This window comes from Protomyctophum parallelum (assembly GCF_964188405.1).
Source record: "Protomyctophum parallelum genome assembly, chromosome: 8".
Classification (NCBI taxonomy): domain Eukaryota; kingdom Metazoa; phylum Chordata; class Actinopteri; order Myctophiformes; family Myctophidae; genus Protomyctophum; species Protomyctophum parallelum.
In genome coordinates, this window is record NC_139703.1 from 22,342,993 (window position 1) to 22,366,687 (window position 23,695).

The window sequence follows — 23,695 nt, forward strand, 5'->3', positions numbered from 1 at the left end:
TGTGTGTGTGTGTGTCTGTGTCTGTGTCTGTGTCTGTGTCTGTGTGTGTGTGTGTGTGTGTGTGTGTGTGTGTGTGTGTGTGTGTGTGTGTGTTGTTGCAGGCCGGACGGGGACAGAGGAAGCCCCAAGCCTGACCGGGACCTTCTGGAGGAGAGAGTGTCCACTAGAGGCAGCGCTGCGTCTCCTACCGGCGCCCACGTGGCTGACATCTACCTAGCCAACCTCAACAAGTACTTATACTTTATTTATACTGTATACATCTACCTAGCCAACATCAACAAGTACTTATACTTTATTTATACTGTATACATCTACCTAGCCAACATCAACAAGTACTTATACTTTATTTATACTGTATACATCTACCTAGCCAACATCAACAAGTACTTATACTTTATTTATACTGTATACATCTACCTAGCCAACCTCAACAAGTACTTATACTTTATTTATACTTTATACTCTATACTTCATACTGTATACATACACCTAGCCAACCTCAACAAGTACTCTATACTTTATTTATACTGTATACATCTACCTAGCCAACATCTACAAGTACTCTATACTTACTTTACCTTCATACTTTATAGTTATACAGTATACATCTACCTGGCCAACCTCAACAAGTACTCTATACTTTATTTATACTCTATACTTTATACTTTGGATTGGGGGGTCAAATCAACTAATCAAAATTCTCGAGCGCGGCACGGCTGCAGCTCACCGCTCATTGGCTGCGGCTCACCGCTCATTGGCTGTGGCTCACTGCTCATTGGCTGTGGCTCACCGCTCATTGGCTGCGGCTCACCGCTCATTGGCTGTGGCTCACCGCTCCAAGAGATGGGACAAATGTGGAGAACAAATCTCACTGCGGTAACGTGTGTGACAAATCGAACGACTTTAACTTTGACTTTAGATTAGTGTCTGATCTGAACCAAGAAACCCCACATTTTTTACCTGAGGCCGATTCTAAAACAGTTTTCTGAAAGAAAGAAAAAACCTTTGTTGCTTTATCAGCGGTGCTCAAACTATCTGAAAGAAAATCTTTTGTTCCAGGGACCACCAGAAACAAATATTTGGGTAAAAATCAACATTCAAAACTGGAAGTCAAAGTGTTCCCCCTCCATTATAATGGACGGTCGAGGCAATATCTAACTACCGCTAATTTCTCTGAATCTAAATCACAGATTACAATTCTAATCAAAACGCGCCTTTTTGGCGGCCCATCGCGGTCCCTTCAGTATTCCCTGTAAAATAATTCATACCTCGGGTTGCCCGGCGATGGTCCCACGATGGTTTTGGGCAAGGTCTATTTACTGGTTCTAACTGACGCTGGGCAGTATAAGTGTTAAAAAGGGGTTTAACCCTGTAAGACCCGGATTAATTTCTACTTGCAAAAAAGAGATTTCAACCTTACTACTTTGTACTACTAGGAATTAGGTTAAAAAAATATGTAAAAAAAGAAAATGGATGAAAGTTTTATGCACATTATATAATAATTATATAATAATATAATAAATTAATAATTTACATTTGGGGGATATCTTTCACAATAATGAATAAAACATGTTCTAGACATTCTAATGATAAAAAAAAACATATATTACAATTATTTTACTTACTTTTATTAGGGTTAAAGGTCAAAAGTCATAGGTTAAAAATTGTTCAAAATTGCAGTCCAGACATTTTTAATTTGAGTGAATTTCAGCCTCTGTGGGGGATATTTATATGCAAATATCATGACCAATGGCATTGCAATGAACATCACTGATGATGTTTAGGTGAAAAAGGAAATAATAATTAAGTAATTAAAGGTATATTCAGTGATTTTACTCAAAAAACCTTAGGTTTTGTTTTTGGCTGGGACCCAAAGCCTTTCGTCCAATCAGGATAGAGTCAAAAACGAAACCTAAGGTTTTTTGACCCCCAGGGGTTAACTGGGGACAGGGAGGAACTCCTTATATGGTCAGCACACGCTATAGTAGAGAGGATTATCACAAAAAAACAAAAAAATAAGTGATATTTGAATTAAGTGAAATCACTGAATATACCTTTAATTAAAATATAATTGTCGCTATAAAGCAACGCTGGGTCTTAGAGGGTTAAAGGGTTTTAAACGAGCCTGTCGTCTCTTCCTGCAGGATGCGGAAACGCCCCGAGTCGGGCAGCATCCGCCGGACGTTCCGCGGCGGCTCGGAGAGCGAGAGCAGCGGTCCCGGCTGTCCGGCCGCCGGCGTGCGGACGGCCTCCCTCCCGGTGGGCGGGGCCCTGGTGAAGGAGGGGGGCGGGGGGGAGAAGAGGCCGGTCAGTGCCCACAGCATCCTCAACTCTGTCACGCGGCACTCGTCGCTGAAGACCAAGGTATATACTCGCACACTGATACCATTACTGCACTGTGAATGGAGGAATGGGGGAATGAAGGGACAACAGCGCCCCCTAAAGTCACAGATCACTGCTGAAATCTTAGATGGGCAAATTCTGTACTTTGGGGTTTCCAGTTCAACAAGTTTCAAATGGTCATATCTTCTTCATTTCCACCCCAATTTCAATGAGCAATACATCATATGAAAGGTTACAGTGTGCAGTTTCATGATATGTAAAGAACTGAAAAATGACCATGGCCCCCTTGTATATTAAACCACTGTCCCCGGTCACATATATAGGGATGGAGCTCCAAACCCGATACCCGAACAAACCTGGTCTTAGTGAGTACCTGGTATCAATACGCTTTGGGCTTATCAAGCCTATTATCGAGCATCAACAACATAAACAATGAAGACGAGGCGATCAAAGAAGTAATCATAATTCAAAAAAATGTTTTTTTTTCACGCTAGCACAAACATGTCGGTCTAAAAGTGTATTGATACCTGCCTATAGCAGCACTGCCCGGGTAAACAAAATTACGCTTTAAAGTGACATTACAATATTATTTCCCAAAAGTAAAAAGGTCAATTGCTTTCTGTCTGTTAGAAAAATACTGCATCTGAAAGCCCTAGTAATATATAATAGTTCTGTTCAGAATTCATTGTTGTCTTGAAAATGCTCGATAGTGGGCTCGATAAGAACCCGGCTAGATAAACCTGATCGATAAGGTGCTCGTTATCAATAAGAATTAACAAGCTATTCTGAGGAGAACTTTAGCCATTTTTTCCCCCGGAAATAGACGATGGTTAAGCTCACCGCGTGTCGAATAGGGATGGAGCTCGATAACTGATACCCGGAAAAATCTGATAACAAGCTTATTGTGTAAGTTATCAATAAGCTTTGGGCTTACAGTATCAAGCCTGTTATTGACCATAGCGGCCCATGATGTCATGTTTAAACAATCAAGACTTGTAATCATCCACGCTGGCACAAACATGTCGGTCTAAAAGTGTATTGATACCTGTCAACCAGTGCTGCCCGCGGAACGAAGTTATTACGCTTTTAATGTGACGGTACACACATTAACCCATTTTGGGGCGGGAACGCCTTTTGGTGTTTTAAACATTATGTTATAATTTAGCTATTTTTAAAAAATCGTGAAAATATTTATTTCAGAAAACTGGAGGATTTAGAAGAATTTAAAAACATTTTTAGTTCAGGCCTAAATGGGTTAACCAGTTAACAGTTTCTTTACTATTATTTTATTGGTAAAAAGGTCAATTGCCTTCCGTCTGTTAGAAAGTTACTGTATTTGAAAAGATGAAAGATACTGATTTTGTCTAACATGCATACTCTGTATGCATGCATACCTTTTCATTCACCAAGTGGCCATTGTGTATTCTCAGGTGGAGAGCCCGCAGTTGCGCAAGGCCACCTCAGCGGGGCGCTCCAAGAGCTTCAGCAACCACAGGCCGCTGGACCCTGAGGTCATAGGTCATGTGGAGCACAGCTCACAGGTACCAGCTTCAAACATACATTATACCGTATACTGCCCAGGGTGAAGACGAGTAAAAGAAAATAACATGATACGCCCGACAGATATACATTCTACACCGAAACACAAAGTGTGTGTGTGTGTGTGTGTGTGTGTGCCCGTGCAGGACATGGAGGCGACGGTGACCTCTGCCCTCAGGGATCACCTGGAGCGTCATCATCATCAGAGCTCCGGCCACAACGCGGCGCCCGACGTGGTCCTGGACACCCTAGTGGACACGCTGAAGGGAGGGGGCGTGTCCGGAGGCGGGGCCTCTGAGCCGTCCAGCCCGCTCCACTCGCGCCTGCTGCGGGGGGGCGGGGGGGACGGGGGCGAGTGGAGTGTCCCAGGGTATGTGGAGTGAACCATTATTGGGTCCGATTTAAATAAGCTGTTCACACACCGGTGGTTTTCAACCAGTGGTCCTTGAGGGGGTTCCAGGTGGTCCTCAGCTAAATGATGGAGAGTAAAATGAAACCAAATGGACGGAAACAGGAGGCCTTACCTGGTTGATCCTGCCAGTAGCATTATGCTTGTCTCAATTAGAATAAGCCATGCATGTCCAAGTTCAAACGGCTTGTACAGTGAAACTGAAAATGTTATTAGGGAATGTAGAGGAATTGTTATTTTGATCAACGTTTGCCTGTTATCTCTCCTAATGGTACCAACATCAACACAGGATGGAATTGTGGACAACATTGTATCCAACGACAACAAAATGTGCTTTAGTCCCGGGTCTGAGAGGCTAAATGTCATCAAATGGTGGTCCGTGGCTCAAATGCCCAATACATAATGGACCTTGATGTGAAAAGGGTTGAAAAACAAACTTCCAACGTTCGTAGTCTAGCATGAGGCAGCAAGCTTTGGTCCCTAAAGGCTCATACTGTACATACTTATCACCAACAACTGGAGTATGTACGTATGAGCCTTAAGTCTGCATCCGACATCCAGACTATAGTAACATGGGAAGTTTGGAAAAGTCCTTTACATCCAAAATATGGGTGTAAACAGCTTAGTGAATCATGCCCATTGTGTTTACTGTTGTATGCTTATTATTATTTAGTCACGGTTTCATGTCATTGTAACACTGGTGATATTCACAGAATTATTGTTGTTATTTGTAATGTATTGTACTTTTTACTCCACTACATTTATTTGAAAACTTTACTTACTAGTTTCCTTGTAGATTTGTACCGTATTCTAATGACAAAACATAACCTTAACCACTTCAGCCCTAGGCCTATACATTTCGGTCTTTTGAAAATAGCAGATCTACAAGCTAACAATGCAACACATTGTGTGATTGTAGATCTTCTATTTTCAAAAGATGTTTTTGCACATTTTAAAACTTCTGCAACATTCTGCATAATGAGTATTTTCTACTTGGTAGTTTTAGTACATTTTGATGCCTACACTTTTGTACTTCTACTCAAGTAATACACGTTTAATTCCAGACTTCCCACTGAGCATTTTTCAGGCTATTAGACATAAGACATTTGAGCACTTTTTTCCCACCGCTGCAAAAAGTTGAATTTTATTTGATTTATTTTATATTTTGCAGCCACGCCCACCCGCTGCAGCGCAGCGCCTCGTCGGCCAGTGACGTGCCTAGCTCCTCCTTCCGGCCCTCCTCGTCCAATAAGGGCCAGCGGAGCCCACTGCCTTGCTCCTCCCCCTCCATCAGCCCCTCCCTCCTCTTCACCGGCTCGGTGGACCAACGGAGCCCGCTGCCGTCGTTCCGGGGGGCGGGGGACGGCGCCCGCCCGCCGGCCACCAGGCCCAAGCCGGTGGTCTTTCCCAAGGGGGGGCGGGACGGGAGCGGCAGCCCCGCCATGGGCTCGCCCACCTCCACGACCGCGCCTGCTACGGTGGGGGGGGTGCCGCCTCCCCCTCCTCCTCCGCCGCCGCCCACCCCTCCGCCCCAACAGGCCAACGACAAGTCCTGTCCGACGTAGGACCTCCCTCCCCGTCAAGATGTAAACCCTGCCCTCCCCACCACCACCGCCAAAAAGAGAAAGAAACTGACCCCCTCAAAATGTTTGATTCCTATAATAGCTCTTCACCTCTTCAGGTATTTCACCTTGGACTAACTAAACCCGCCTGCTAGCTGTAGCATTTATGCTTCAGGTATTTCACCTTGGACTAACTAAACCCCTCTGCTAGCTGTAGCATTTATGTCTGGACTGTTACACATCTCTTCTCTCCGTCACCCCCTGCTGGTAGCTCTGGTCACTGCAGCTCAGCTAACCACCCCCCTTCGCCTCTCCCTCTCGCCTCTTCGTTGAAAACGAGTATCACGATAAAAATCCCCAGTGTTCATTAAAGCACAATTTCACCAATGTTCAACCTATGTTCATAGAATTGGTCCTCGCTAATGCTGATTATAATATGGTACCCAATAAACTAAAGTACTTTTTAAATTCCTAGTTTTTGATTTTGCGTTTAGCACTCAGTGCTTAGCACACAGTGAAAACCATTGCTGATGTGCAACCTCTTTTTCTCATTTATAATAAATATGGTACCATTTCTGTCTAGTACTCACTCTTTGTTTCAGAGGAGGCCTGTGGATAGTTCTGAAACCTGTCTACTCGCTCTGTGTCTCAGAGGGCTGTGGACAGTTCTGAAACCTGTCTACTCGCTCTGTGTCTCAGAGGAGGGCTGTGGACAGTTCAGAAACCTGTCTACTCTCTCTGTGCCTCAGAGGAGGGCTGTGGACAGTTCTGAAACCTGTCTACTCGCTCTGTGTCTCAGAGGGCTGTGGACAGTTCAGAAACCTGTCTACTCACCCTGTGTCTCAGAGGGCTGTGGACAGTTCAGAAACCTGTCTACTCACCCTGTGTCTCAGAGGGCTGTGGACAGTTCAGAAACCTGTCTACTTGCTCTGTGTCTCAGAGGGCTGTGGACAGTTCAGAAACCTGTCTACTCGCTCTGTGTCTCAGAGGGCTGTGGACAGTTCAGAAACAGTCTACTCGCTCTGTGTCTCAGAGGAGGGCTGTGGATAGTTCAGAAATCTGTCTACTCGCTCTGTGTCTCAGAGGAGGGCTGTGGACAGTTCAGAAATATGTCTACTCACTCTGTGTCTCAGAGGAGGGCTGTGGATAGTTCAGAAATATGTCTACTCACTCTGTGTCTCAGAGGGCTGTGGACAGTTCAGAAACGTGCCTACTACCAGTGACATCATCACTGGGGAATCACAAGCTAATTACAGAAACTGCAGGCTTTCTATTCCTGGAACATTAGCATGCTATAGTATAGCCTAATCTAATGGAAACCATTGTTCTCACATTAATAAAAAATCACTACCGTGTGAAATGAGGGGCGCTCTTGTCTTGTCTCTTATCATCATACATCATCATGCATCATCCCATACTGGCCAATCAGAATGCCTGTTGCCTGTGATTGGTTAATTCTGGCCAATCAGAATGCATGTTGCCTGTGATTGGTTAGGTGATTTGCTCGTTTACATATGACGTAAATTTTCCATTCAATGTCAATTGCGTTTAATGTTTTGATGTTTTAATTTACGTCATAAAAAGCGGACATCTGACGTCATTTCTCGGTTCACCGTCTTGAGATGGACGGGGACAAAATGTTGTCCCCACATTTGACCGGAAATCTCTTACCGTAGTCATTGTTGAGACGTGTGGGGACAAAAGATGTTTATAGAAGGGGCTAGCGCTAGCCCCTTAAAAATGTATCCTGCCTTATGATGATGTCACTGGTAGGTGGGTTTCTGAAGTGTCCACAGGCCACCCTCCTATGATTTATTTTTTTCCTTTTTTACAAAAAATGAGTGAGGACCAATTATATGAAGATATAGGTTGAAAACAGTTGAAGTTGTCCTTTTAAACTCTTGCGATTGTAAAAACGAAACAAAAAAACTGTATGAGTGAAGTGAACACCCGAGTGACACTGAGGATGTTTAACAACATGGACTAAGGGAACAGGACTCGGGACAGACCTACAGCCACCAGGACAGCCTAACAGTAACATTCACTATGTTGTGAAGCTTGAGAGTGTGTGTGTGTGTGTGTGTGTGTGTGTGTGTGTGTGTTTGTTTGTTTGTGTGGTGGGTGGGCGGACGGGCGGGCGTGTGCGAGTGTTCATTATAATTACCCACACGCTTGGAGTGACGAACGAGAAAAAAGGAAAAAAAAACACTGTTTGACTTTGGACCGCTTTCAAAACAATGGAGGGGGGTGTTTGATTCCTGAGAATATAGACTGTGAAACGATGGAAAACACACAAAAAATATCTCTTTTGTACAAACTTGCTTCCAAAGTAAGGAGAGCGTGAGGGAGAAATAGGACGGATCGATGGCCGGGCCAGACGGACGGACGAGCGGATGGATGGATGGATGGATGGATGCAGAGAAGATTCAGTGAATCAATGAAGAAGTTAAGGAAGCTGGGGGGCAAATCGTGTGTGATTTACACACATTTATCTTCTCTCCTCTGGCCAAACTAAAAACCCAGCAGCGATTGCCCCCGCTCCCACGCTGTTTCATCAGTATAGCACGCCATCATCAGCATAACAAAGATGCTCTCCCCACACATACTGTACAAGTGAATCTGTAGCAATAACAATAATAATGATAATGCAACAAAACAAAAGCTGGCAGTTTTTTTTTTTTTTTTTGGCATTTCAGGAGGCTCCATACGTCTCCTTTGTGGCATGACTTGTGTGTAAGGGGGGGGACCTTTTGAAACCCAGCATTTTTGATAATGGAAAATGTACACCTGCGTGCACATGCCGTTTACCAAAGCTGTGTGTGTGGTGTGTGTGTGTGTGTTCTGTGGCAGCTATATGCCCCATTTCAGGGGGTCCTCGCATGCTGTGGCCACAGCCATAGTGGCAAAGCTGGCTATATATAAAGCTATATCAACAGGTCAAATACAGTACACCTATAAGACACTTGCAACAAAACTATAGCTTGCTCCTCTATCGGTATACCAGCGGAAAGGGTTTGATTTTTTTTATTCTAATGATGTATATTTAATAATCAATGATGATAACTGGAAGTATACGAGCTGATGAGGGATGGAGATTATGGATGGTCTTCCCGATTGTGTGTGTGTGTGTGTGTGTGTGTGTGTGTGTGTGTGTGTGTGTGTGTGTGTGTGTGTGTGTGTGTGTTCTGGATTAGAAGCACAGCGACCCCCCCCCCCCCCCTCATCCCATGCATTCTTTAGAAGATGCTTTTTATTATCATTTACTTTTCTTGTTTATTATTATTAATGCTCAGAATATTATGAATGGTAAAAAATGGTAAAGAACTGCGTTGCTGTGTGTCTGTATAGTCGTGTGTGTGTGCGTGTGTGTGTGTGTGCGTGTGTGAGAGAGTGTGCGCACACATGCCCAGTTGTAAAGCCCTATCTCGTCCCCTCATAGTCTCTCACAATGCCCAAAATGCTTCCACACCGTTTACAGTCTCACAATTGTATCCGAATATAAATCCTCTAAGCATATTAATATAGCTTGCTGCTTAGCAGAAATTGAAATAAAAGATTTTTTGATTTTTTTTTTAAATGATATATTCTTCCTATCATTTTATTTTGAGTATCCGGTACTATCCGCTGATACCGATTCTTCCCCGATCCGATATTTATATTTTTATAGAACACTCCCAATAGTAGCCTACAATACGCAAAATCACAGACAATATCCAGTCTAATATCATATTATGGATATAATATTGATACTATAGGGTGTCCCGATCACCTTTTTTCTTTTTTGCTTTTTGCTTAGTTTCTTGTGGTTTGTACTTTGTTGCTTTCTGTGCTTGAAGACAAAGTATCCATTTGGTTTCATGCTATACAGCAGGGGTGGGCAACTGGCGGCACGTCGGCCACATGTGGCCCCCACTTTCACTTACTGATATAATATTGGTTTCAGCTGTTACAATTCCACAACATGCAAACATGACCCGCTGTTATTACTTCTTATTACTTCTAAATTAGTAGCTCATTGCTCAACACAAGTATAATTAAAGGCATTTGAAATGACATAAAAACGGTAATATATGGCCCTAGGGAGTGAGTGTAGAAATGTAGTGGCCCTCTCCATCGTCAAAGTTTCCCACCCCTGCTATACAGTATACAGAAGTGGACACACATGCATTGTAAAGTAGAACTAAATCAACCCATTCTGAACGGGAACCCATTTTGGTGTTAGCATCATGTTATGCTTTTGCTATTGAAAAATAGCAGATCTACAAGCTCATAGCGCGCTAAGAGCTTGTAGGTCTGCTATTTTTGAAAAATCGAAGAACGACTGACATTTTTAGAATCTGATCTCAGGTCAGAATGGGTTATAATCAGACCAGTGTGTGTCCAGTGGAAACCTCGTATGAATCTGATCTCAGGTCAGAATGGGTTAAGACATTCAAAAGGACTGTTTGTTTTGGTTGACCAGGTCTGACCTCATTACGTTCCCTTCTATGGACCTTGTGCGGTCTGCTCACTTCTCCATTGTTCTGCTCCCTCCTCTCTCCATCCTCTTCTCCCCCGACTATACATTGGCCCTATAAACACGACCGAAACCAATGCAACTAATCGCAACTCCCTTGCCAAAACAACAGTTTTAAGGTCAACCGCAGCAATGCGACTCCTTGCACCTGCCACTGGGGATAATGGTTGCAACGTAAGTTGCATGGCGAATCATTGGTGTGGTTTATGCATTATGCATGCCACTACTTTTTGCAATTACTTCATTTTCTTTCTTTATTCTCTCTGGTCAGGTTGGGATTTATTGTACAAGTTATGTTTTTTTCTCTCCTTTCTGTCCCGTATCCTGTGTGAGCGCGCATTGTGTTATAACCTCATGACAACTGGAGGGACTGTGTGTGTGTGTGTGTGTGTGTGTGTGTGTGTGTGTGTGTGTGTGTGTGTGTGTGTGTGTGTGTGTGTGTGTGTGTGTGTGTGTGTGTGTGTGCGCGTGTGTGTGTGGGGGAATGTTTGTGTGAGGAAGTTCAATGTGGACACAGCAAGTAACGCCATCAACCACGTGAACTTGATGTGCCTAATATTCCGAGAGGCGAACATATATATGGCACAAATTCGCCAACCTAGACGTGTTTTTTTCCGACACGTTGTTGTGAGTGAGCTTGTCGATTATATGGTTTAAGTCAGGGGTCTTCAACAGGGGGTCCGGGACCCCCTGGAGATACTGTAGAGGGCCATCAAAATCTTTGTGTGATAGGGACTTTTTTTTACATTAACCACTTGAACCCTAATCTCTCAAGATGTTTGTTTTTTTGCCTACGGGTTCCCATATTGCTTGAACCCTAGCATCCCTATTTTTGGGGTGAGGCCATCTGTAAGCTCACAACGCATCGCACAGATTGTCTATTCTCTGCGAAGAGATTTGGCGTGTAGGCCTACAGGGGGAAAAAATAGCAGACCAGCCAAGTACAGAGCCAAAGGTCAAGTTTACAAAGTTTTGAGTGCATGGTTAAATGGTGGTCTGAAAACACACATTTAACATGAAACCAATATTGTGGGGGGGTCCCTGCTTCATCTCTCTCTCTCTAGCTAAAGGGGTTGTTGGCCTGAAGAACATTGAAGGCCCCACACGTACGTGAGTGAGTGTATGGTTGGTTTGCTTGCTTGCTTGCTTGCTTGGGCCCATGGCTGGGCTGTGAAGAAAGCTGGGAGATTTTCCTGTCACCAACCTTCTCAGTTTCATATCAATCATTATTGTGCACTTGAAGCAAAACCCGGTGTGTGGATGGGGATGATGACTTGTTTTAGTTTTTTTGGTTGGAACTGACTTATTGTTAAATATGCATTTTTTTTGTTTGTGTCCATTTGAAAACAGCAGAACTAAAAAGAATAAGAGAGAAAAAAATGACTGTAACGTCAAATCTATTTATAGTTGTCTCTGTATTATTGGATAATCCTGTGTTCAAAATGTTACTTTGTATATACAATGTTGTACATTGCAGAGGTACACTCTTTTTTTGGTACAATATTGTACAGTAATAGCAATAGTAGTTTAATCAAGGCCTTATATAATTAAATGTGTAGTTCTTGTAGTAGATTTTTTTTAAATGAATATTGCTTGCTATAAAAAAATAAATAAAATATCCTTGCGTTGGACTGATTATTATCGATGAAAGAGAAGATAATTGAAATAACATACGTTATTTGAGATCATGATTGTTTTTTTAACAAAATTGATACAGCATTTGATCATTTAGCCTAATGAATTGCATTTTTATAGGGCTTTTATGGTTCATTCATTCACATATTGGGAGGTGAAGCGGAGAACAGTCGACGCCAGCGTCCTCACTTCCCACATTCACACTGCCCATTACATGGACACTTCGACATGTGGACAGGAGGAGCCGGGATTCGAACCGCCGACCCAGGGATCATTGGACGACCTGCTCTACCTCCTGAGCCACAGCCACCCTAGCCTACCGCTAGGTGTCATCAATGCACAGGCACAGCAAGAGATTAGCTATAATATCTTCAATTCCCTTCACTCAATCTACGGTAATATTGCTGCTATATGGATTATGAAATCTACCAATGATTGACTCACTGTTCCAAACCTCGCCATAATATATGCTGAAGATGGTTATAAATAAAACCACAAAGCGCTTCTTATTGGGCTAAACTTAACCTTGCGTCATAGGCTTTCCGCAGTTACGTGTGGAAAGCGAAAGCCTTTTTTCTCTCATTCCGTTGATAACAAACAACTTCTGGTCTAGAGCCCGCCCACGCCAACACCTGTATCCGGTCGTTTCACCGCAGACACATGCATACACATAACATGGACTGTTTCCGTATCCTGTCCAGGCCGGATATGCAAACAACCCTACAAGCTCACGAGTCAAAATGAGCTCGTAGATCGGCTATTTTCAAGATTCTATATGCATTTGAAATGAGACATTCTGCATAAGGAGTACTTTCTACTTTTGGTACTTTAAGTACATTTTGATACCAATACTTTTTGTACTTTTATTCAGGTACATTTTAAATTCCGGACTTTTTGAGTACTTTTTCCACCATTGGTCTCTTCCACAATTAATGCTTATATTTTAGTATAAAAAGGTAGTGGTATCATATCTCCTCGAGTCCAGACCAGTACGATACTGTTACTTTAATTGAGTATTTTACAAATGTACTAATACTACTAATAATATTAATAGTATTATTAATACTATAATAGCCTACTACTAATAAATACTTCTACTCCACTGCAGTTTGAGGCAAATAGTATACTTTATTTACTAGTTACTTTGCAGGTTTAGATTATGAATAATAATAAAGGGCCTTTCTGTGTGGAGTTTGCATGTTCTTCCCGTGTCCCCTAGGCTAGGTACCCTCACAAAAAACATGCAGTAATCCTGGTCACTAAACTGCCTCCCCCTGGCCAGCCGGGGCGCCTGATGGAGGGGAAAGGAACTGGTTGGAATAACGTGTTCCTTCCACGTGCTACATCCAACCAGAGAAACTCCCCCCCTGTCAGGTGTAAAGGAGCAACTTGGACACTCAGGCATGAAGGAAGCATGAGTTCAAGTCCATTGCTCTCCCCTTGTCCCCCATATATGGGGACTAGGTTGGTGGAGGGTGTGTAGAGCCCAGGATCACATTAGATGATTGACACAGGGGTAAAAAATGGGTTACACAATCGTGGGATAAAATATATATATTAAATCAAATCAAATCAAATCAAATCAAACTTTATTTCTAGAGCACATTTACAAAGACCAGAAGGTCAACCAAAGTGCTGTACAGGATCATGAGGTAAACATACAATCAACACAAGTAACATAGTAAAACAAAATCAAAGCAACACAAACAGTACACATGGTTAATTAGGTCAAACATTGAAAGCCAGGAAGAAGAAATGGGTTTTGACTTAAAGGCCTCTATAAGGAGTGAGCAGACTTAATAATATGAAGGGGCAGACAGTTCCAGAGTTTGGGGCCGGCCACTGAAAAGTCACGGTCACCTCTAGACCTGTAATATCGTGGAGGCATATCGTGGAGACATTTTTGTATTTGTACGATACAATATTTACCGTATCCCCATATCGCCCCCCCCTAGCGCCAGGACAGACCGACGAGATGACACGCTGAGGGTCTCGTCAGTCCAAGGTATAGAGGAGGTCAGACCAGGAGAAATACATATCCCTCCAAGCAGACCAGCTGGATGGACAAGGAGGCCGACACAGCTATGCCATAATGGACCAGATCCAATGGAAACTGTCTCATTGTCTACGTAACTATGGGGGAAGTATAACCGGAGCATGCCTGAAGATGAGCTATACTCCATGGAGGCTATATTTGGCCTGTATAAGTGTTGTGCTGTGCTGTGCTGTGCTGTGCTGTGCTGTGCTGTGCTGTGCTGTGCTGTGCTGTGCTGTGCAGGCCCCTGGATCTGGACACGTGTATATATAGGCTGGAGCACTGGACTCTGTTGCACTCCAGTATGCATGGACATGAGGGTCTTGTATAGCCTAAGGCCCAGACCACACCAAGGATTCGCCATGCATCTCCTTGCAAGTATATAGTTGCATGTAGTTGCAATAAAACCATTATCCCCAATGGCAGTTGCAAGGAGTTGCATTGGTGCAATCTGGGTATACTCGACATTATAGTCGCATGTCTGTCTCGAGAGACTATAGCATTGGTGTGACATGTCCTTAAAACTGCTTTGTTGCAAGGAGTTGCGACTAGTAGGCCTACTTGCCTAGGTGTGGTTTGGGCCTATGATTTCAACTCTCGTATTATGTATTTTTCTGTGAGAGTTTAAGTCCCCTCCGGCCCTGTACACTGCAGAGACACCATTTCAGAATTAGCATCTCCGAACATGTACAAATCTATAAAGAAGTGTTTTAATACTGTAAGTGGCTGATTCTGTCGGAAGTTCCCAAAGGCAGTAGTGAGCAGGCGAGTCCGGAATTACCGGACACATAGTGTTGTATATTTGTCTATCAAATGTCTAACATTTAATGAATATTTATTTTCATTAAATGTTTTGATGAATTGAGTACATGAGGACACCAATGGAAACAAGCCGAAAAGGCTTCCTTTACGGGTGATTTTCACCCGGACAATTTTATTTTTGCAATTTTCATAATGTTGATGTCTGAGGTGGGCGGGTCTTTCAGTACCTTCATGATGCTTAAGTGACATCAGACATATAGCAGGTAGGTTTGTTTCCCTGCCCACATCCCAGTTTTTTTCTACAGGCAGGCGTTCGGGTGAATTTCACCCGTGTTTAGTGATAGTGTGATAGAGAAAAAATCCCATACACCCACAATGGATTTTGTGGGTGTCCCAACTTAATTTCTCTTTTTTGAGTGGTGCAACCACTCCCTTAACGGAGCTGTGTGTGCCTGGCTGCCTGGCTGGGTGGGTGCCTGGGTCTGAGCACGAAAATAGCATGGTTGTTTTTCACCACCTGTGCGCAACCTAACACACAGTAAACACACATGATTTCGGGTGTGCCAGTACAGTACTGCAGAGGTTCCCAACCACTGGTACTTGAGCCCCCCTCTGGTGGTACACAGAGGAGTGAGTTGCCCAAAAGAGGAGAAAAAAGACAAAAGTGGAATGAAATATTTATATTACTACAGGTATAGTTCTTCTGACCAAGCAATTGGTTGAAATAGGCTATCCAGGCATGCTGAAATGAGCATGACAGCACACCTAGTTAATAGAATGTTTGAGAACGGAATAATCACATTAGAAATATCAGCATGTTGTGCTGAATAGACAGGGTTTTGTCAGAGCAGCAGCATAATTGGCTTAGGAATGGAACAAAAAGGGCAGGTATATGCTCCTGTATTTTAACATATATTATGGTGGTACTTGGAGAGACAAATATATTCTGAGGTGGTATACTTCAGTATGAAATGTTTGGGAACCACTGCAGGACAGTACAGTACAGTACAGTACAGTACAGTACAGTACAGTACAGTACAGTACAGTACAGTACAGTACAGTACAGTACAGTACAGTACAGTACAGTACAGTACAGTACAGTACAGTACAGTACAGTACAGTACAGTACAGGGACCCCCACACGGTAACTGTCATTTCTCAACCGTTTTGGATGTGGGGCGGCTTGTTGAACCGGGCCGGCACCCTGGCCGTGGTCCTGTGGGCCTGGAACTTCCGGGGACCCCCGGGAACCCCCACACAGAGTTGTACCACTCACTTCACACGGGTGTGATTTTTAGGAATATTAAAAAAATATATATGCACGTTTTTCATTGACTTTGCCCCCCCATGATAGCTTCAATATGTACTTCAATATATTTTGATGAGAAATATTTTTTATGGAATATTTTACATTGGTAAAAATATACCCTTGTTTGATGGTGTAACAAAAATATGTTTAGTGTTCTAGGATTAATCCTTTAAGCAGATCCTGTATTGCAGGCTTAGTGTACTGTACTGTTCATGCAAACTTTAATAAAGTATTCAATTCATAAAAACATTTTATACACTAGCTGTACAGAGTAGATCTCTGTAGGCTACATAGACATGGAGCTGCTACCTTTAAACATATTTTAAAATTTATTTTAAATTACTTTTATTTTAGAGGTATTAAAAAAGATACCATAAATGGTCACTTTATAAATGTGCAGATATCCTGTAGGTACATACACTAAATAGAATAATGTTAATTGTTTGTTTACTGTTGAGTGAGAGAAAACAACGTTGCACATTAATTAAAATAATTTCTGTTTTGTTATAAATAAGCCAAAGTATTTCTATATTGCAATACTGCAATATAGAAATACTTTGTTACATTAAGTAAATGTTATGTCCGGAATTTAAAATGTATTTGAATAAAAGTACAAAAGTATTGGCATCAAAATGTACTTAAACCAAAAGTAAAAGTACTTATTATGCAGAATGTCTCATTTCAAGTCTTCAAATGTAATTTTTTTTTCAAAATACCTGATCTACTGAGTTGAATTGATTTGACTGAGAAGAAGTGTGTCACTCTGTAACCGTTTCATTACTAGGAACTTATTTGTCCACAAGGGGGCGGCATTGTGAAAGCAATGTGACTTGGCCTTGTAGACAGAGGAAAACAAAAACTGTACTTAGTAGGCCTACAGTTTTGAGATATTTGTAGGCCTACTTTATTTCCAATATCCAATACTTTTACCTCTAAGTTCTACTCCACTACATTCAAATTCAGATTCAAATATTGTATTATTTTACTTTACAGCTATAGTTATTAGTTACTTTTTTTTACGATTTTCATTATTACTAACAAACTCAGACAAACCCAACTCTTGTTTCATGACAATAAACACAATGTTTTGGGCCGATCAAATAATTGTGAAGAAGGAAAAACGGACTAAATGGATATTAGCCCCGACCACGTGGTTCCGTTCCCAATATGAGCCCCCACAGGTCATTAAATACCTGGTTCCAGGACACCCAGGACAGAGTCGTATCCTAATAATGCTGTGCCTCTCCCAAGCATGGTGTAGGCCTAATTAAATTGCAATAAAAAAAAATTAAAAAAAGTATGCCGTACGGTATGGGCTATAGTCTATTTTTTTACGTTTTTATCCCATTTTTAGACGCTCGTCTAATAGCCCATACCGTGCGGCATACTATAGCACGCCGTTTTTCATCATTTTTGAGGATTTGAAAAAAAAAAAAAAAAAACAGATGAATCATAGCCAATCGTTTTTAGATTTAAAAAAAAAAAATTCAAATCCTCAAAAATGATGAAAAACGGCGTGCTATAGTATGCCTTACGGTATGGGCTATAGCCCATGGTCAAAAATGGGATAAAAAACGTCAAAAAATATTTTTAGACGTTTTTATCCCATTTTTAGACGCTCGTGTAATAGCCCATACTGTACGGCTTACTATAGCACGCCGTTTTTCATCATTTTTGAGGATTTGAAAAAAAAAAAAAAAAAAAAAAACGATGGGTATATAGCCCATTGTTTTTTGATTTTTAGAATTTTTTTCAATTCCTCAAAAATGATGAAAAACGGCGTGCTATAGTATGCCGTACGGTATGGGCTATAGCCCATGGTCAAAAATGGGATAAAAAAACGTCTAGAAAATAGACGTCTAAAACACGTCTATTTTTAGACTTGTTTTAGACGTCAATTTTTTGACGTTTTTATCCCATTTTTAGACACTCGTCTAATAGCCCATACCGTACGGCATACTATAGCACACCGTTTTTCATCATTTTTGAGGATTTGAAAAAAAAAAAAAAAACGATGGGTATATAGCCCATTGTTTTTTGATTTTTAGAATTTTTTTTAAATCCTCAAAAATTATGAAAAACGGCGTGCTATAGTATGCCGTACGGTATGGGCTATAGCCCATGGTCAAAAATGGGATAAAAAACGTCTAAAAAGAGACGTCTATAACACGTATATTTTTAGACGTGTTTTAGACGTCTATTTTTTGACGTTTTTATCCCATTTTTAGACGCTCGTCAAATAGCGCATACCGTACGGCATACTATAGCACGCCGTTTTTCATCATTTTTGAGGATTTTAATTTTTTTTCTTTTTAAACGATGGGTTATAGCCCATCGTTTTTTGATTTTTTGATTTTTTTTTAAATCCTCAAAAGTTGAGAAATACGGCGTGCTATAGTATGCCGTACGGTATGGGCTATAGCCCATGGTCAAAAATGGGATAAAAAACGTCAAAAGATAGACGTGTTTTAGACGTCTATTTTTAGACGTTTTTTATCCCATTTTGACCATGGGCTATAGCCCATACCGTACGGCATACTATAGCACGCCGTTTTACATCATTTTTGAGGATTTGAAAAAAAAAAAAAAAAAAAAAAAAACGATGGGCTATAACCCATATATATATATTTTTTTTTCAATTTTTTTCAAATCCTCAAAAATGATGAAAAACGGCGTGCTATAGTATGCCGCACGGTATGGGCTATTAGACGAGCGTCTAAAAATGGGATAAAAACGTCTCAAAATAGACGTCTAAAACACGTCTAAAAATAGACGTGTTTTAGACGTCTATTTTTAGACGTTTTTTTATCCCATTTTTGACCATGGGCTATACAGCCCATACTGTACGGCATACTATAGCACGCCGTTTTTCATCATTTTTGAGGATTTGAAAAAAATCAAAAAAATCAAAAAACTATGGGCTATAACCCATATATATATATATTTTTTCATTTTTTTCAAATCCTCAAAAATGATGAAAAACGGCGTGCTATAGTATGCCGTACGGTATGGGCTATAGCCCATGGTCAAAAATGGGATAAAAAACGTCAAAAAATAGACGTCTAAAACACGTCTATTTTTAGATGTGTTTTAGACGTCTATTTTTTTACGTTTTTATCCCATTTTTAGACGCTCGTCTAATAGCGCATACCGTACGGCATACTATAGCACGCCGTTTTTCATCATTTTTGAGGATTTGATTTTTTCTTTTTTTTTAACGATGGGTTATAGCCCATCGTTTTTTGATTTTTTTAAAATCCTCAAAAATGTAGAAAGACGGCGTGCTATAATATGCCGTACGGTATGGGCTATAGCCAATGGTCAAAAATGGGATAAAAAAACGTCTAAAAATAGACGTCTAAAACACGTCTATTTTTGTCTCCACCAGCCGAAGGCTTGGTGGGAGAGTATGTTTTGCACTCCGTCCGTCCGTGTGTCCGTCCGTGTGTCCGTGTGTCCGTCCGTCCGTGAGGAGCTAATCTCGGCCACCGTTAACCCGGTCGATGCCAAATTTTGCACACACACTCCCTGGATGCCAACGATGAACCTCTGCCCCAAACTTTCCAGAACGGCCTGTTATAGCGCCACCAGGAGGCCGCTTTGTGCAAAAAAAGTTTTTGCACAGTACACCTACAGATTTTGTCCAAACATCACGCAAATTGGTACACAGTCTCTCTAGAGCCATTCAACAAAACGGGTCTTTCACATTTCTCAGACTCCATCCTGATTGGTTAAGATTGGCTTCCAAAATTCACAGGAGTGCTCAGTTTCAAACAAAATGCTGCAAATCATGAACACATCGCGTGATTTCCGTGAAATTGTGCACCCACATTCCCACTAGGCCGAGGACGAAATGCCACATCAACAATTTCAACTCAGCCTCAAGGTGGCGCTATAACTGGCCCAAAAGTGTTTTTACCTCTAACTGCACGGATCTGTGGATAACTTTGTATGCCAACTCCCTAGAGGCCAAGGAAAAACCTTTGCCTGGAAATTTTCCCATCTGCTCTTTATAGCGCCACCAGGAGGCCGGCATATGTAAAACACATTTTCTATTATTACTCCTTCACATTTTATCCTAATTTCACGCAAATCGGTACACATGATCTCCATAGTCATGTGATCAAGACAGGTTTGTTTGATTTCTCATATTCCATCCTGATTGGCCACGATTGGCTCCTACAGTTTTCAGGAGTAGCCCGCTTTGTACAAATCGCCACAACTCCTCAACGCAGCGTCCGATTGCGAACTGTGCATGCATATTCCCACTAGGCTGAGGAAGAAATGCCACTTGACAGTTTTCAACAGCCTGATGGTGGCGCTACAACAAGCCAAGTCGCGTCATGCACTCGCACACACACACACACACACACACACACACACACACACACACACACACACACACACACACACACACACACACACACACACACACTCACACACACACACACACACACACACACGCCAGGGAGCAGGACTAACTAGACCCCCCAATGGTCAAAAACTGTGCTTGAACAACCTTTGGCAATTCTCATTTTAAATCTATACATTTACACTTAATACAATATTTGTTTTGATTGCCCTGGTGGAGACCTGTGCCGATTGGCACTTTATCTAGTTAGACTTGTTTTAGACGTCTATTTTTTGACGTTTTTATCCAATTTTTAGACACTCGTCTAATAGCCCATACCCGTATGGGCTATAGCCCATGGTCAAAAATGATGAAAAACTAGGTTATTTTTTTTTCTCAAAAATTCAAAAAAGATGGGCTATAACCCATGTTTATTTTTTTTCCATTTTTGTCAAATCCTCAAAAATGATGAAAAACGGCGTGCTATAGTATGCCGTACGGTATGGGCTATAGCTCATGTTCAAAAAGGATGAAAAACGAGGTAAATTATTTTCCCCAAAAATTCAAAAAACGATGGGTTATAACCCATGTTTTTTTTGTTTTTGTTTTTTTTTCAAATCCTCAAAAATGATGAAAAACGGCGTGCTATAGTATGCCGTAAGGTATGGGCTATAGCCCATGTTCAAAAATGATGAAAAACGAGGTTATTTTTTTTTTCAAAAGTTCAAAAAACGATGGGCTATAACCCATGTTTTTTTTTTTCTTCAAATTCTCAAAAATGATGAAAAACGGCGTGCTATAGTATGCCGTACGGTATGGGCTATAGCCCATGTTCAAAAATTATGAAAAACGAGGTTAATTATTTTTTTCAAAAATTCAAAAAACGATGGGCTATAACCCATGTTTTTTTTTTTTTTCATTTTTTTCAAATCCTCAAAAATGATGAAAAACGGCGTGCTATAGTATGCCGTACGGTATGGGCTATAGCCCATGTTAAAAAATGATGAAAAACGAGGTTAATAATTTTTTTCAAAAATTAAAAAAACGATGGGCTATAACCCATGTTTGTTTGTTTTTTGTTTAGTTTTTTTTAATCCTCAAAAATGATGAAAAACGGCGTGCTATAGTATGCCGTACGGCGTACGGTATGGGCTATAGCCCATGTTAAAAAATGATGAAAAACGAGGTTAATTATTTTTTTCAAAAATTCAAAAAAACGATGGGCTATAACCCATGTTTTTTTTTGTTTTTTTTCGTTTTTTTCAAATCCTCAACATTGATGAAAAACGGCGTGCTATAGTATGCCGTACGGTATGGGCTATAGCCCATGTTTAAAAAGGATGAAAAACGAGGTTATTTTTTTTCTCAAATTCTCAAAAAAAATGATGGGCTATAACCCATCGTTTCTTTATTTTATAAATTTTTTCAAATCCTCAAAAATGATGAAAAACGGCGTGCTATAGTATGCCGTACGATATGGGCTATAACCCATGGTCCAAAATGATGAAAAACGAGGATAAAAAATAAAAATAAAATCAAAAAACGATGGGCTATAACCCATCGTTTTTTAATTTTTTTCAAAATCCTCAAAAATGATGAAAAACGGCGTGCTATAGTATGCCGTACGATATGGGCTATAACCCATGGTCCAAAATGATGAAAAACGAGGATAAAAGAAAATTCAAAAAACGATGGGCTATAACCCATCGTTTTTTTTCATTATTTCATTTTTTTCAAATCCTCAAAAATGATGAAAAACGGCGTGCTATAGTATGCCGTACGGTATGGGCTATAGCCCATGTTCAAAAATGATGAAAAACGAGGTTAATAATTTTTTTCAAAAATTAAAAAAACGATGGGCTATAACCCATGTTTGTTTTTAGTTTTTTTTGTTTTTTTTAATCCTCAAAAATGATGAAAAACGGCGTGCTATAGTATGCCGTACGGCGTACGGTATGGGCTATAGCCCATGTTAAAAAATGATGAAAAACGAGGTTAATTATTTTTTTCAAAAATTCAAAAAAACGATGGGCTATAACCCATGTTTTTTTTGTTTTTTTTCGTTTTTTTCAAATCCTCAACATTGATGAAAAACGGCGTGCTATAGTATGCCGTACGGTATGGGCTATAGCCCATGTTTAAAAAGGATGAAAAACGAGGTTATTTTTTTTCTCAAATTCTCAAAAAAGATGATGGGCTATAACCCATCGTTTCTTTATTTTATAATTTTTTTCAAATCCTCAAAAATGATGAAAAACGGCGTGCTATAGTATGCCGTACGATATGGGCTATAACCCATGGTCCAAAATGATGAAAAACGAGGATAAAAAATAAAAATCAAATCAAAAAACGATGGGCTATAACCCATCGTTTTTTAAATTTTTTCAAAATCCTCAAAAATGATGAAAAACGGCGTGCTATAGTATGCCGTACGATATGGGCTATAACCCATGGTCCAAAATGATGAAAAACGAGGATAAAAGAAAATTCAAAAAACGATGGGCTATAACCCATCGTTTTTTTTCATTATTTCATTTTTTTCAAATCCTCAAAAATGATGAAAAACGGAGTGCTATAGTATGCCGTATGATATGGGCTATAGCCCATATCCTCGCGGTGTATAGCGGTGTATGAGGTGTTGCGGAGGATGAGAACATTCCTCTCATCCTCCGCAACACAATGCATTCTCTATGGCAATAGCACAAACTTTGGCATGCTACTAGTCCTACATACTTACACCTAGCAACCCCATTCTAGCCTACTTAGGTTCATCTTACGGTGGACTTGTTTGCCTGAAAAGGAATCTTTGAAATGTTTCATAGTTTTAGAAATATAGTGCTTTCAAATTTGAGACATTTAACATGGGGCTCAATGGCAGCTCTATAGGCACGTCAAAAGTCACTTTCACCTAGAAACTCCATTCACACTTTTTATTATTTAGCTTACTGTGGAGACACATGCTGGAACTTATTTTTATTTTTATGTCCTGTAGTTTATGAGTTATTTAACTTAAACGCCCAATGCATTCTCTATGGCAATAGCACAAACTTTGGCATGCTAGTATTCCTACATACTTACACCTAGCAACCCCATTCTAGCCTATTTAGGTTCATCTTACGGTGGACATGTTTGCCTGAAAAGGAATCTTTGAAATGTTTCATAGTTTTAGAAATATAGTGCTTTCAAATTTGAGACATTTAACATGGGGCTCAATGGCAGCTCTATAGGCACGTC

General features: G+C 40.8%; 1 protein-coding gene and 1 long non-coding RNA gene across 6 annotated transcripts in view; both read left to right on the forward strand.

Moving 5' to 3' along the window:
• Nucleotides 1-6,671, forward strand: part of srgap2 (SLIT-ROBO Rho GTPase activating protein 2) — a 129,647-nt gene extending 122,976 nt beyond the window's left edge. For 2 of the 5 annotated variants that reach the window (XM_083771595.1, XM_083771597.1), the window contains exons 20-24: nucleotides 102-230; nucleotides 2,145-2,364; nucleotides 3,774-3,883; nucleotides 4,025-4,252; nucleotides 5,463-6,670. In XM_083771595.1, the coding sequence (XP_083627721.1) occupies nucleotides 102-230; nucleotides 2,145-2,364; nucleotides 3,774-3,883; nucleotides 4,025-4,252; nucleotides 5,463-5,856 (1,081 nt within the window). In that variant the 3' untranslated portion in view covers nucleotides 5,857-6,670. Of the gene's footprint in view, nucleotides 1-101; nucleotides 231-2,144; nucleotides 2,365-3,773; nucleotides 3,885-4,024; nucleotides 4,253-5,462 lie in introns of all 5 variants that reach the window. The other 3 variants (XM_083771596.1, XM_083771599.1, XM_083771598.1) reach the window with 2 other exon arrangements.
• Nucleotides 6,672-9,627: 2,956 nt separating this feature from the next.
• LOC310863441 lies at nucleotides 9,628-11,993 on the forward strand. Its single transcript, XR_014569664.1, has 2 exons — nucleotides 9,628-10,027; nucleotides 10,266-11,993. It is a non-coding gene; the product is annotated as an uncharacterized lncRNA (long non-coding RNA).
• The last annotated feature ends 11,702 nt before the right edge of the window (nucleotides 11,994-23,695 follow it).